The following is a 15,469-nucleotide window of genomic DNA, read 5'->3' on the forward strand; positions in this document are numbered from 1 at the left end:
CGTTTTAAATATTAAAAAAAGACCATATAGCAAAGAACAAGGCTAAAAATACTACTAAAATAATTTAAAATTATTTTCAAAATACAATACTGTTTATCACTGCTATATGTAATTTATTCAACTTTTCGATGCAAACTGAGTCATTGTTTATAAAATAGCCTTTGCCTCACAGAGTATGTTTGTCCACTGAGGTGGACAGCCGTCCCCAGAGTGTTAAACAGTCGTCTTTATCAAAATGTTTATGGTAGAGATTGTTTCTAGAAGAATATCTCGGGACAACGAAATATTAGTAGTAACATAATAAGACATTTGATAGATAGGCCACATATACTGTAGTTGTTTGGATATAATGTTATGTTGTGTCTCGAGTCTGTAAATACGATTATCTCTTCATTGCTTGTATATAAAAGTATTAATCTCGCTAATTCAAGATACACGTGTGGACTCATCTTTTATCATTGGAGACGTGACTCTTGTGCCATTCAGTATTAACAAAACATTTCATTGTTTAAGATGTATAAGCATTGATTATTAGGTACTGAGAACAAGTTTTATCTTGACCAAAATGTTTATACATACATATATTTGGTTTCTGGAACTATCTGGAGATATTGAATATTTTTGGAACTTAGGGGGGCGTCTATTAATCACGTAAGGTTTTTAGGAGGGGGGGGGATTTTGACACAAAATATCACGTGGGGAGGGAGGGGTATTGTAAGATATCACGTGTATTTATTTTTTAACTTTTTGTTTAAAAAAAACCCAAAATTTTACCATAATTTTTTCGTAACTAAAAATAAAACATTTCATCATCCTTTCAATATATACTATAATTGACCATTAATATTGCAAAAATCTTGAATCCTAGAAATTTGTATAAAGTTAACAAATACCTTCATATTATTTATCATTTTAAAAGTTACATTGGTTACCAAAGTTGCAAAAGTTTTTATTCCTGATAATTTCTTCCGACGATCTAGTTTTTGTACCTATCTTAGACAATTTGGACCACCAGGAGATAATTTCATACTATCTATTTGCGTACCTATAAACAGTTCTGCAGTTTATGTTCTCGCAATATTGTGTAAAAAATTCCATCCATTCTCCGAGCACATCATGGCATCTGATCATGCATGTTTGAACATACTATGTAAATAAAAAAAAATTACGTTGATATTGTAGATGAAGGGTTGGCAAGCTCTATATCTCTTATCATAAATCTTTTTTAAATTGCTCAGATAAGATAAGGGTAAAGATAGTTTATTCATTTTCGTTAAGAATCAATGGTGTCTTGGAATTGGATCGAGTGGCAATCTTCTTTTGAATTTTTTACAGTTTTTTTTGTTACAAAAGATTTTTCTAGGATTGAAAATTGGATCGTTGTCCAAAATTTGATGGTTTTTCAATTTGTCTCCGTGATCAGGATAATTAGGTTAATAAACCCTAAACAGCTTCAAAAAGGGGAGGTTTTACATTTAATTTTTAATATATCCTGTATAGTATGTGTGTTGGTATCCTGATGTCTTCAGCAAGTTTGGGACATATTTTGATGCTCCTAAGGCGATTTTGATGGACGATACAAAACTTATAAATTCTGGCACCACAGTTAACTAGTTATTATTTTATTTTTATATAATTGCAATCGGCTTGAAAAAGGCGTTCAGTAATTCTGGTGACTAATGTGAAATTACAGAAAATTGATTAAGTTGGTTTGGATGATTTTCCAGTTTAGTTTTGTACTTACATGCAAATCTTCTGATATTTTCTTCTGAGTTCTTCTGTCTTTTTTATTTTCATATAATTGCAATCAGCTTGAAAAAGGCATTTAGTAATTCTGGTGACCAATGTGTAGAGATTTTGAAATGCTACCCCATGTGATGATCATTTTAAGTTTGAAAATTGATGAGTTGAAATTACATAAAAATGCATAAAGTTGGTTTGGATGATTGTTCGGTCTAGTCTTGTACTTAGATCCAAGTCTTCTGATTTCTTTTTCTACTGTCATCATAGACAAATGGAGGTCTTAGTGGATAAACCAAGCCCTTTTTATTTTCATATAATTGCAATCTGTTTGAAAAAGGCATTCAATCATTCTGGTGACTCAATGTGTAGAGATTTTAAAATGCTACCCCCCAGTGGTGATCATCTCTTCAAGTAATTACATGATTCTTTATCTCGATTTCTGTCAGTGAACGTTTTAAACAGAAATTCATATATAAACAGAAACTTTCTGTGAAAGCTCAAATCTAACACTCATTTTTTGATATATTATTTTTAATGTAATTAATTTTCTTATTTTTTTCCCACCTTCCCTTACTACAGTTCCCAATTTCATTAATCAATTTTTAACCTGTTCGATAACTGGTTAATTATCGTCTTTTAGGAAGTTTTTAATGAACTCCAATTAAGATTGTTCTATTTTTTTCAAATGAGATGAGATTACAGAAAAATGATTAAGTTGGTTTGGATGATCTTCCAGTCTAGTCCTGTTATTAGATCAAAGTTTTCTGATTTTTTCTAAGATCTTCTGTCACCATAGGCAAATGGGAGCCTTGGTGGATAAGCCAAACCCTTGGTGGTGAATGGATGGCTTCAATATTTTTTTAAGAATTTTATTTTGTGACTTTTGAAAATTGTTTATGTCGATTACTGTTAGCTTGATAAATCTAAAGTGTTGTTCTTTTCTGGAGTATTCTGGAGATGTTTGAAGAAAGCAGGCCTTTAGCAAGTTGGTTTGGATGATTTTTCAGTCTATTCTTGTACTTTGTTCTAATTACTTTTCCCACCGTATACGTAATGGAGTCTTGGTGAATAAGCCAAGTGGAGAATGGGCTCCTCTAATATTTTTTTAAGAATTTTATTTTGTGACTTGCAAATTGTTTAAATGTTGAAATCCCATTGTAAATCTGTTTGGATTTCATTCATCTAATTCTGATCATTCTTGATTCACCTAAAACTTGATCTTACAGAAAATTTTCTTTAGTCTTGGCAGTTGCCAATATCTTGGCTCGACAAATATTGTCAATATCGAGTACACGAACTGTTGCCACATGATTATCTCAATTTTCTATTATCATTTTACTATCTAGCTCGAAGTCTAAATTATCTTGAAACGAGAATCGTTGTCCTACAGCATTGTGACCTCAATCAATAACACCGTTCCACAAGAGCGGAGCTTATTGCGAACTGGAGCAATATGCTCTCTGCCCACCTCTCCCGCACACAACACCGGGCACAAAAATGCGATAAAATAAAAATAAAACTCTTACACGTGGTTGTTATTTGTTAGCCATAACAATAACCAGTTCTAGATAGAGCACACCTAATAGTGAAACTAATCATAATTGTTTATCTCGAAGTAAAGGAGATAATTGTAATGTTGGAACCAGGTCCGCGCTAGATAGTTTTTTTCCTAAACTTCCAGAAGTTTGATTTCGTGAAATAATCCGACTTGCTATTTTTTTTTCGACGTTTCCAGTTATTTTGAATCGTATGAGACCATCTTTGTTATAGGTTGGGAAATCGTTTTTATTAGTTTTTGGTAAAGATCGGCCGGGTCGATTTTCGTAATTGAATGGTGATTTTTTTTGGCGATTTTGATGATACCTTGTCGAACGATAGATTTCGAAGAATTCCTGTGAAGAAGTGTATATGCGTTCTCTGGCGTTTCATAGGCAGCTACTGATTACAGTTGCTGTCCACACTTCAATAAACACATTTTTAGAACATGGAAATGATATGTGTTAAACAGGTTAATTTAATTTATACAATTACAGATATTATAAGTAACTATGTTTGAAGACATCCATTGGAAATTGCATTGATTATGTTTTAATGACAGCCAATTTTTTTTTTTTTTTTTTTAGAAATTAATAGTTGAACATTTAACCTAAATAGTGTACCTGAAGTCGAAAGCGCATGACGTCACCATAAAAGGGTCACGTTATATTATTATTATTATTATTTTTTTTTTTTGAAAAATTCAAAAAGCAAGAAAACTGCGATAAAATGTGTTAAACCAAGAGAATTTAAAAAAAAAATCATATAAACATTTTACCTAAATTTTTATTAGGTCTAGTATGTGTACGTATCACGAAGTTTTTGCAACTTGCCTTAAGGCACAATGCTACTTACAACTAGTTTAATTTTAGATTTCTTGTCATAAACCTTTATCACAAATAGAGTGCAATATAGATTTACATACAAGCATATCAAATTGTTTTAATTTGTATTTTCATATTCAGCCTCTGATAATAGATAATGTCCATAGAACCATAATGTCTTCGTACATTGTGAAAACACAAAGTGCAATTTATTCTTTGCATTGTCCATAACTAAAAGGTTTCTAGATTAAAAACGATAAGAGAACTAAATATCATCTATTGTGTTATACAACATTAAATAACATTATTATAATTGTGGTTAATGATGTTGAAAACAATAACTCTTTTCACATTCAGTGCCTATACCTTTCACCGCTCTACTTGCGAAATATTCCACTTCGATTACCGTTGTAAATATTTTTTTATTTGCAGAAGGCAATGTGGTTTAAATTACATACACATTTGCCGAACTTGTACAGAGTATAGCTGGTTAACACGTTAAGCGCCACGATAATATTAAAAAACATGTCACATGAGCTATAGTAACTTGATTAGATGATAATCTAGTTAAATGTATCATTGACTGCTTGTATTTTTTTTTACTTTTTCGCTGGCGATATAATCTCATTCTTTGAACAGCTGTAATATCTGTCTTGCCTAAAAAATATTTTTCATTTTAATAACTTCAAAGATTTATAGAAACTACGAATAATATAGAAATAATTTCTAATCCATAAACTTAAGTTTGTACACGGCACAAATGCTTAATTTGTTTTATTATTTTCAAGGAACAGGGTAAAATATTCTGATTTTAGGCATTTTTCATTAAATCAAGATTTGTACTACGATGTAACTTTAACATGTTTATTTATTTATGCCGATTTTTTTTGATATCTATTCAATTCAACGACAGATCTCTATTCACATACACGATGCCTAATCACAATCGACCCGTATAGAAATGATTTCATCGAGAGCGCAATCATCATCATTTCATCGATGAATCATTGGCACTCGACTCGGCCGTAACGCACTTCCGTTGCATTTGTACGGATTTACACCCTAGTCGCGCCTAAAAAAGTTTTAATTCAAAAATAATATAGAATTTTTTATTTATAATTATTTTATATTTCCTTGGCTAAATTTTATTGCATCATAATTGAACTTCACAATATTATTTTGTCATTTGAACATTTATATTAAGTAGTTACACGTGCATCTGAATTCCATGATGTTATCGCACTTGTATGTGTTTTATCGTTAATGCATTTGTTGATAAGTACTTTTATATAGAAAGTGCTATTACTGATTAATCAAATATTTATTTATACAACTTGTTAGTTAAAATCGGATTTTCAAAACACGTTATCTTATTATTATCTCGGCGCCAAATAAAATTGTAGCAAATTCCTCGAGTACTTTGTGGAATTTATACACACAAAGGTGTGTCGAATTACCAGGTACAACTTCAAAATTTAATTAATTCTAAATACTCATTGACGTCATTGTTCTGTGTTTTAATTTCTTGTTTTTGTTTACAAGTTGTTCTCAATCTTTAGACATGTACTGAATTCTTGCTGCTAGAATAAAAAAACTGAGTATTGTTTGTTTACAATCTGGAGTGTTTACGCATTTATTATATCTTTGTCATTGTTTTGGTGTCAAAAATATTCAAGGCAAAAGTCTAATGGAATATTTTGATATAATCAGTTTTAATTATATACTCTTCATTTTCACACATTTGGATTACATGAATATTTTATTATTTTATGACTTTTGGATTTTACTGTGTAACTTTAATGCCTTGTCATTTCCTGAGAGTCATGAAATTCATTCTTTGTTTTATAAGTGTTATCTAGCATGTTTTCAGTAATGAAAAATAATTAGTAATTAGTATTAATTATTTAGCATCATCATATTGGTATGAAAACATACAACTGATTTCGTCATTTGAATTTCATTCTATTTTAAATTTATACAATGGATATATTTAAAAAAAATCATGCTGACCTGGTCAATGCTATTTATGTTAAATTCTATTACGTTTTTTTTTGTGGTGCTCTCACTCCATAGACCTGTCTTGGGGCAGACAACTATTTATTATTATTGTGTTGATCAACCTTCTATCTATCTAAAAATGATCAACTAGGTGTAAGTGGCATTGTGTCTCAAAGCTAGTTGCAAAAACTTCCCGATATGTGTAAATAATAGATTTAATCAATAAAAATTCAAATTTAGCATCTTTTAAAATATTAAAGATTTGAAAATTTTACTTAAAAAAAAATCCAACAGGCACGAAGAAACGGATTGGCCGATCTTTACCACAGACGAATTTGCACGATATGACTATTTTTAGGTTTTAAATTTTCATCATTTGTTTAGATTTTTTGTGCAAAAACATGGACGAAAAATTCTGCACTTTCCTGCTAATTTTAAAAAAAGGCTAAACCGATCACTTCTCTAAAATAATCAACAAAAGTCCTCATATATTGTTATTGACGGACGTTTTTGGGAAAACGCCGACAAAAGGTCAAATTTTGCAAAGCGAATAATACTGCACTCATACTTTTTTCAATTTTGATGCTAAATGATTCATAATGTCTTGAAACGTCGAGAACACGTAAAATTAGCTAAACTCATTTTCTGATCTAAAACGTAAATTTGCTTCTTACGAGAATTATATTAATTTTTTAATCGTATTATTGCAAGGCTTAAATGGTGCAATTAGTAATTTTTATATTCATTTTTAAATCGTACTTTTGCAAAGCTTAAATGGTGCAAATGTATCAATTTGTAAAAGATTGAGTATATACTGTATTGATGTATATAGGTAATATATTTTTTTTGTATATATCTTATACTTTTTTATATATTATATCCTATTCTATTCAATTTTGTTTTGCAATTTTGATTTTTTATTCTTAATTTCTTTTAAATCTGATCTGTAATTCTAATCTTGCTCTTTTCCTTAGGGGGCGTCCATTAATCTCGTGAGCGAGTTTTTAAGGATTTTTGCCCCCCCCCCTTCCTCTTGGCGATACATGGTGATATTCAAAATTATCCCCCCTCTCTCACCAAACATCACGTATATTTCTAGTTACGTGAAAAAACTGTGATTTTTAAAAATATTTTTTGAAAATGTATGAAATGTTTGAAAATCGGTTAAAAAATAAATACACGTGATATCTTACTATAACCCTCCCTCCCCCAGGTTATATTTCGAGATTTTTGTCCCCCTCCCCCTATAAACCTCACGTGAATAATGGACGCCCCCTTACTTCTAATTTTTATTCAAATTCGTCTCAACAATTCAAATGATTATTCAGTCTGATGCAGCAATGCCCAAATGATGATATTTGGACATTGGGGCTGGAAAAGATTGAAATCTATATATTTTCAAGTGTAAATTGATATTGCTGCTGCTTGATACCAGGGTTGTCCGTGACGGGAATTGAACCAGTGCATCAATATTTTCCCATATTTCCTTTTGTTATTACCGGCGGATACATTTAGTTTTTTATGCAACTTATTATGCAATGAATCACAATCCCAGACCGCGCCAGCCATTGCTTTGAATGGAGAGAAAGTTTCGTTGCAATACCGATACCACAATCGTTGACCAAATAAGGATAGATAACCGACATTATTGTTGTTTTTATTATTAATTTAAATATGCCTTTGTTTATAATAATCATTTGCTATAATCATTTACTATTGATTTATTTTCTTCCTTTTCCAGGTGTGTCAGTGACAAATTGGATTATAAATGCACTCGGACTAAGTTGAGCGATGTAAGTAATTTTCAACTATTTATTCTTATGATTCATAAAGGCTATTTATGTTGTGATTCATTATTTCATATTGAATATAACGGTTTAATTTGCGTTGCTGGTTTATGGTAAATGTAGAATGCTATTTGTTTTTCATGGTAAGAGCATGTATCTTACTTGAATCGAGTAATAAAATATGGTTTCATTTACCGTTATGAAATTATTCACGTAAATGTTCACGGATATTATCTTTTTGCTGTCGTAATAATGGTTTGACAACAAGTGGAAAAATTATGTGTGTAACTTGCTTTTCATACATTTAACCAAATAACATGAGTATACATTCCACAAATTTGTTTTGCATAGTAATAGTAATAATAGTAATTAATTTTTTGGAAATTGAACATTTTGTTTTTTATTCTGGAAAGCATTAGAATTTTGATATTCTATAAGCTGTTATAATGCTAATATATATTTTATCTAAATTTAATATATACGCTGAAAAAAAATAGTTTCATAAAATTATCGATTTTCATATATCGAGATACTCCTGGAATATTTTGCTGTTTGCTCCAGCATTTATTTATATCAACTACAGAATATAACTTAATTCATTTTCAGTGTCCTCAGATTATTGTCTAATATACTTAAGAAAAAAAAATACCATGATGCTGTATTGTATTTTTTTTTTAATTTTGTAGGCATTATGTTAATGCCTTTTCATGCGATGATTAAATGTTGGTATTTGCTGTAAACCGGGATATATATATATATATATATATATATTAATTTAACTTACGAGCAAGCAATTTATTTTATACTGACAAATAAATAGCTATATATGAAAGTAGCCCTTGTCCGGCATTGCTGCAAAATGAAAAAGTTGTAAAGTACTCGTATTTAATCTAACAAATTAATCAAAAATAGATAGGTCAACCATTGGGTTGCCTTCTAAAAACCACTATAAACAATAAAAATATTAGGCAAAAATTTCCTTTGCATGATGCAATATATATCTGTTTTTGCATGAAATTCATTTCTGATGTCTCAGCGTTAATATGATGAGAACACAAAGTTCATTTGTATTGAATACAAATATGACTGCGAAAAAATTCTATGTAAACAACAATGAGAACCAACTCTTTCACATGGCACTGACATAATTAACAATAATAAATATTTGAATTTGGGTATAAATAAACTTTCCTAAATGCAATGGTTAAAATAATATTTCTCCTTATTTCAAGTATTGGTTACAATTTATTTTTTCCCTTTTTTATATAGTAATTTTTTCACCTGTCCTGAAATGGATGGCGAGTAAATTTGAAGGATTTAAAAATAAAATACTTTAGAAATACAAAATTTACTGACCATTACAGAGATTTTGAAAAATTGACGTATATTGATATAACATAAATATCTTTTTCAATCTAGCCCTGGCAGTGTTGTGGCGTAGTTCTCTGGCAAAGTGTGTTTGGATGATCCTCGATGCTGCTTTTGTAATTGTCTGAATGTGTTCATATATTTCATCGTTGATTGTGTTAATGTCGACGACGTCTTTTTGTATTATGTTTTTTTTTCACTTATTGGTGGTTAAAAATGTCAATGTTTAGTTGATCATTAATCACATTTGGTAAAGTCTCCAAAGTGCACCAACTAGAAACATTTCTTCAGACTTCATCATTTTTTCCAAATATGTCTCACACAAACTATATATCCATTTGAGTCATAAATGTATAATGATATTAATTTTTATGATTAATACTCATCAAGTATATAAACAGGTTAACCGTCGACTCCATCGATTACCTGCAATACTCCAAATTTATTTTCCAAACCTATTTTTAACCTCATGATTAATGCATATGGTTTAATACAGGTGATAACTGCACATGAATTGTTTTTCCAAATGATTAATAATTTATAATTCTCTAATAAATGGAACATTTACAGTAGGAATACATACATATCTAGAGATAAATTCAGTTAAAAAACTGATAAGGCAGACACAGGCGCCAAGACTAACAATGAGTCAATGTCAACATTATGGTTATCGCCGCATATAATATTAACATTCAAAAAAATATTTACTTGGCTCATATTTATCACGTCATGAAACAAACGGGTGATTAATTAAATATGTTTGTGTATAAAGAATTTTATTATCTTTCAGAGCACGTGTAAAGTTGTACCTCGAAATTTTTCAATGTATAGTTATTACATACGCAATACAATGATTCAAAAATATTATTTTTCAAAAAAGCCTAAAATTGTGGCTCTGGTTTCTCGAAATTTTTCAGTGTACCATACAAAGATTCAGAATTATTATTTTTCAAAATTGCGGCTCTGATACTTAATTTTTTTTATCCTCATGAGAAACATATTATTCAAATCAACAGATGGTAACAGAAATGACGAGGCGTGGATTTAACATTTTGTTCAATACATTGAAATGCTCTTTCTTCTAAGAACACCATTTATACTTGTTTTTTATCTGTTCCCAATAATGCTGATCAGTTCTTCTCGATCCTTTTGAAACATTTCTTAATCAGAATTTAAGTAAGATTTCACATTTATACTTTTATAAATATTTCTAATGAATGTTTTCTGTTAGTTTGAAGCAAAACCAGAAAAAAAGAAGTTGATTTTTTTTTTATTTTTGCTAATTTTAACAATCCGATTACAATATAATCTATAAGTTAAAAGTGATGGTATTCAAAATCACAATCAAGAAAAAAAATAAAGATAGTTGATATGTAACAAATCAAAGTATGATAATAGTATGAAGATGTTGCATTATATTTCTATTGCAAACGATTTCATTGCTTTATTTTTAATTTCATTAAAATCAACTTCATTAAAGAGACGTTTAAAATTAAAATTATAATTTACTCGTGTGCTGTAGTATTATGATATAAATAGAATTGTGGGGTGTATAAAGGGACTTTTCCGTATTCACATCTGTTGTTATTGTAACCCGACACTAAATCAATAATTCAGTAATTCCCATAATGAGTAGGTACACTACGAGCATTTTTGTTAGATAATCATGATAAATTGTTTTTGAAAATATATTTTGTTAGCAAGTACTTGGTTATTGTTAGTTATCATTAATAACAGTTAATAACTGCTGACTAAATTTTCAGAATTTTAAAAAGCGCTAAATTAACATTCCTAAAAGATAATGTTTACGCGCATTAGCGTTTTATAGAAATTCAAATGCCTTATTGTAAACCAAATTCAAAATCTTAATATTTTTATTCTCATTAGAAGTGCAGAAGTTTTCTAGCTCGAGTTAATATTTTTAACTTGCCGTCGGGTAAGTTACAGTAATAGCAAAAAAAAGTTTCGAAGGTTTCTGAACATTTTGGCACATCTTAGAAAAAAATGTAATGTGTGTGTGTATGTGCATGCGCGCACTTGTATGTGCGGATACAATTTTTTGTCCACGATTTCGTGAGCACCGGTTCGAATGATTCAGAAAAATATACAATGATCAACCGGTTTGAATGATTCAGAAAACATTCCATTCCTATTGATGGGGAAATGTGCGAATAAGTCTTTGGCAAAGGCAGGTCCAGCAGTTTCGGAGATACGGGGCCTAAAAGTGGAAACAATTGCATTTTAATGTTTGAGAGAAAACGGAGCGTCTGATTTGAATGATTCAAAAAAACATTTTACTTGTATTGATAAAATGAAAGTTTATCATAATTGTTTTGGGAAGTCAGGTTCAGCGGTTTTGGAGATCGAATAAAAAAGGTTAAAAAAATACAATTTGGCAGTCAAAAATAGCATTAGATATTTGCATATCAAATTATCAGATTTCATAGGAAATAGTACAAATTTTGTTTACATCAATAAAAACATAGAAATGTTTTTTTTTTTTAATTTTATTTTTATTGGCCTCTCTTACTCGAGCATTTAGCCACCTACATTATTTTACACAATCTTCAATTTTAAACAATCTTCTTCATATAATCATATTCTTTTTTTCTATACTTCTTAACTTATCTTCATTCTTCTTTACTATCTTCTCATTTCATCTTCTATCCACATTTTTCTTTTTCTTCTATACTTCTCATTTCTTCTTCTAAATTCTTTCTACTTCAATTCATTTTTAATACTAATTCTCTAATTTTTATACATTTTGATTTTATATACATATCTTTTTATTACAATTCATAATTCTATTATTATTCCAACTTAACTAGTTAATATTTTTTCAAATTCTTGCCAGAGATTCGAATTCGGAACCACCAGCATCTGAATCGGGAACGCTACTCTTGAGCTAATCCCGCCACCATTTCTATTTTAAAATAAAGATTTTAAAATAAAAATTACAAATTGCGGCACGGAAAATTCAAGCAATTTGCCCAATTTGTTTTATATATATAATTAATCAGATCCTTAAAGTTTTTTAAGATTATCAACTCACATTAAAAATTGTTTGTCGCTGGTCACAGTATCTAATTTCGTAATCCACAGTATCTGTTTTGTATCTAATAATCTACTTTACCTCTCATCCAGATTAATCCGGGTTGAACTGGTATCAATTTGTATGTCGTTGAGTGTGCATAATTTTGCGCGATATTTAGTTTGGCCACCACTGCTCTATTGTAGTGTTTACTTGGTGAAGTCTCCTTACGGTTTGTTTACAAGCGGAATGGAGCGAACGGGACGGCCGTATACATTGTAGCCTGCTCGCACCGAGTTTTGGTAGGGGACCTTTCTTCAATCAAAACAAATACATGCGAGCTTGCGCACTGTTTTGTTACGGCCAGACTATCATTTCCGTTCTCCTATAGATTCAGTCTGCTGAGAAACGTCGTACAGTAAAGACGTACATTTGGACTAAAAAAATACATAAATATATGCTATACAAATACAGCATATAAACAAACATTAAGTGCAACTAAACAACAATCTAAGTGTAACTTTGGAGGTGACAAAGCAACAGTCTGTGATAAAACTCCCAGTGTGATTTAATAAAATTGTAAAACAGTGTTGGCCTGAATTTTTCTTGGATAAGCCCAACGTGTGATTGATTACTTCCTCGCACAATCCGTTTATTATCAGTGGAGGTCTACAGCCATTTTGTAGACTGTATTCAACCAGTTGTGCAACCAGCGCCGCATTGGATTCAACGGATAACGGCGATATGCCGACCAAACAGCAGTCGACCGCAGGGTCGCTGGTAACGAATGTCCACGTTGTCGAAGACATTGTCAGCGAGATAAAAGAAAACCTGAGGTATCGAAATGTAGCACTCAAAGCAAAATCCAGCCTCAAAACGCCCGTGAGGAGATCGACGCCCTATCACATACCCTGCCGGTCCTGGAGCGAGGACGCGGCGGCCATTAAAAGTAAAAAGCAACGGGAGGAGGAAGAGGATCCTTACGAATTGCTACAAGCACTTATAGATAACAATACGTTAGTTAAGGAAGCCGTCCGAAGGTTGCAGCAAGGACTTTCGGCCAAACAGCGCTACTTCTACGAATCCGACGAGGAGTGCATGAGCCCGGTGCTACGAATGTGCCGGCTCGAATTGTGAATAGGGCGTCAATGTAGGTTAAATTATTATCGCAATGTTTTTCTATTGTTATTGTTTACGATGCAATGGCAATGCGATGAGCGACAATGGCTGTGTATAAAATTAAAGAGGTGTGCGCGACCCGTGTGATTCCGTATCATAGTCTGATCCATTTATCTCGTTCCATCCACGATTCTTCGGCCGAGTTCGTACGAGTCCGGCAGAAATCGCACGAGCGGCATTCAAATGGTCGCCCGTACTCGTGTATTCGTCCGTACTCGTAACTCGTACCGTTAACATTGGACGGAGAACTGAATACCATATGATGATAAAGGATTCATGCATAACAAGTTTGGGAAAATGCGCGATGTTTTTCTAGTGAACATATATAGAACTGAATTTTTAAAATATTTTTTGTTCGTTTTTGTTGTAAATACACTTACACATTATTTTTTCTTTGTATACATATATCTGTATATATTCTGCTATGAGAAGCGTAAAAATATATACTTGTATGTGTATATATGTATCTGTGAATATCTATATATGACTATGAAATGTGCTCTATTACGCTTATAATCTGACTTAAAAAACTTTAGTTTGTAATAATGTATGTTGAATATTAGTTTCTAAATAACAAAACTATTAGGTTTAATGACGGTATATGATGAATGTCTCTTATGAAATCTTGATTGATATTGTTTGAGAAATGGTGATCTAATTTTGATTCCTTTCGCAATTTATGTATGTTAAATATTATGATAAACTTGGAATGTGTGTTAAAGAACTGAATACCATATGATGATAAAGGATTCATGCATAACAAGTTTGGGGAAAATGCGCGATGTTTTTCTAGTGAAACATATATAGAACTGAATTTAAATAATTTTTTGTTCGTTTTTGTTGTAAATACACTTACACATTATTTTTTCTTTGTATACATATATCTGTATATATTCTGCATATGAGAAGCGTAAAAATATATACTTGTATGTGTATAATATGTATCTGTGAATATCTATATATGACTAGTGAAATGTGCTCTATTACGCTTATAAATCTGAACTTAAAAAAATTTAGTTTGTAATAATGTATGTTGAATATTAGTTTCTAAATAACAAAACTATTAGGTTTAATGACGGTATATGATGAATGTCTCTTAATGAAATCTTGATTGATAATTGTTTGAGAAATGGTGAATCTAATTTTGAATGCCTCTCGCATTTATGTATGTTAAATATTATGATAAACTTGGAATGTGTGTTAAATGAATTTCTTAAAAGTATTTTGGTGCTGTGTAAAGTTTTATTTGTTCTACAAAAATAGTATAACTGAAATTGTCATATCAAGATAAATCGCGTAAAATCAAACTTGTAATTATTTGACTTGTAAATATTTGTTAAAAATGACAACTTCATGCGTTTTATTTTCGATTTTGCCAGTCTTTGGTATCATCAAAACAAACACAAAATCATGATTACATGAAAAGAGACCCCAAAAAAATATGTATTAAAATTGGTGTAGGTCTCGTAAGATCAACTTTATTGTAGAAATAATTAAGCACATTTGGTTATTGTTTGATTCGAGTTTATTCACATCTCACATTTCGTTTTGTTAAATAATCATTGATACGAACATGTAAATATTTTTGTTATATTAACCTTTGTAATAATTAGATAAATGGGATAATCTGAGTTTATTTCAAGTCTGATGTGGATAATCTTAAATTTGAACAATTACCGCACCTTATTGAATTATTAGCAAAATGCCAAAAAATATAAAATCGTATTGTTAAAAGTAGTGAACGATTAGTTAACGAATAATTCTTTGCTAAATCTTTATTTATTTTTATATATATTTATAAAAACAAAGATATAAAATGTACCATCTCTATTACTATTGTATGATGAATTAAATTTGTTCCAAACAAGACTTTGAATCTTTCACTTCTATAATAATATTTCAGGTCAATGGTTTTCAGTGTATAAAATATACGTCAATTGTTCTATTTGTGAGGATATATCATTTCCTGCAAATGGAACCTGTTTTATATTCGTTTGTGATAA

General features: G+C 30.5%; 1 protein-coding gene across 1 annotated transcript; it reads left to right on the forward strand.

Moving 5' to 3' along the window:
- The first annotated feature begins 12,656 nt into the window (after positions 1-12,656).
- On the forward strand, positions 12,657-13,424 carry LOC113386286. The gene has a single exon (XM_026624075.1). The coding sequence runs from the start codon at positions 13,032-13,034 to the stop codon at positions 13,422-13,424; it is 393 nt and encodes a 130-aa protein (XP_026479860.1). The 5' UTR covers positions 12,657-13,031.
- The last annotated feature ends 2,045 nt before the right edge of the window (positions 13,425-15,469 follow it).

The sequence above is a fragment of the Ctenocephalides felis genome, unplaced genomic scaffold, assembly GCF_003426905.1.
Source record: "Ctenocephalides felis isolate EL2017-DRISC unplaced genomic scaffold, ASM342690v1 CF-g0.4_SCAFFOLD_03571, whole genome shotgun sequence".
NCBI classification, from domain to species: Eukaryota; Metazoa; Arthropoda; class Insecta; order Siphonaptera; family Pulicidae; genus Ctenocephalides; species Ctenocephalides felis.

Coding starts and splice junctions, on each gene's coding strand:
- LOC113386286 (XM_026624075.1), top strand. CDS start 13,032: ATGCCGACCAAACAGCAGTCGACCGCAGGGTCGCTGGTAACGAATGTC.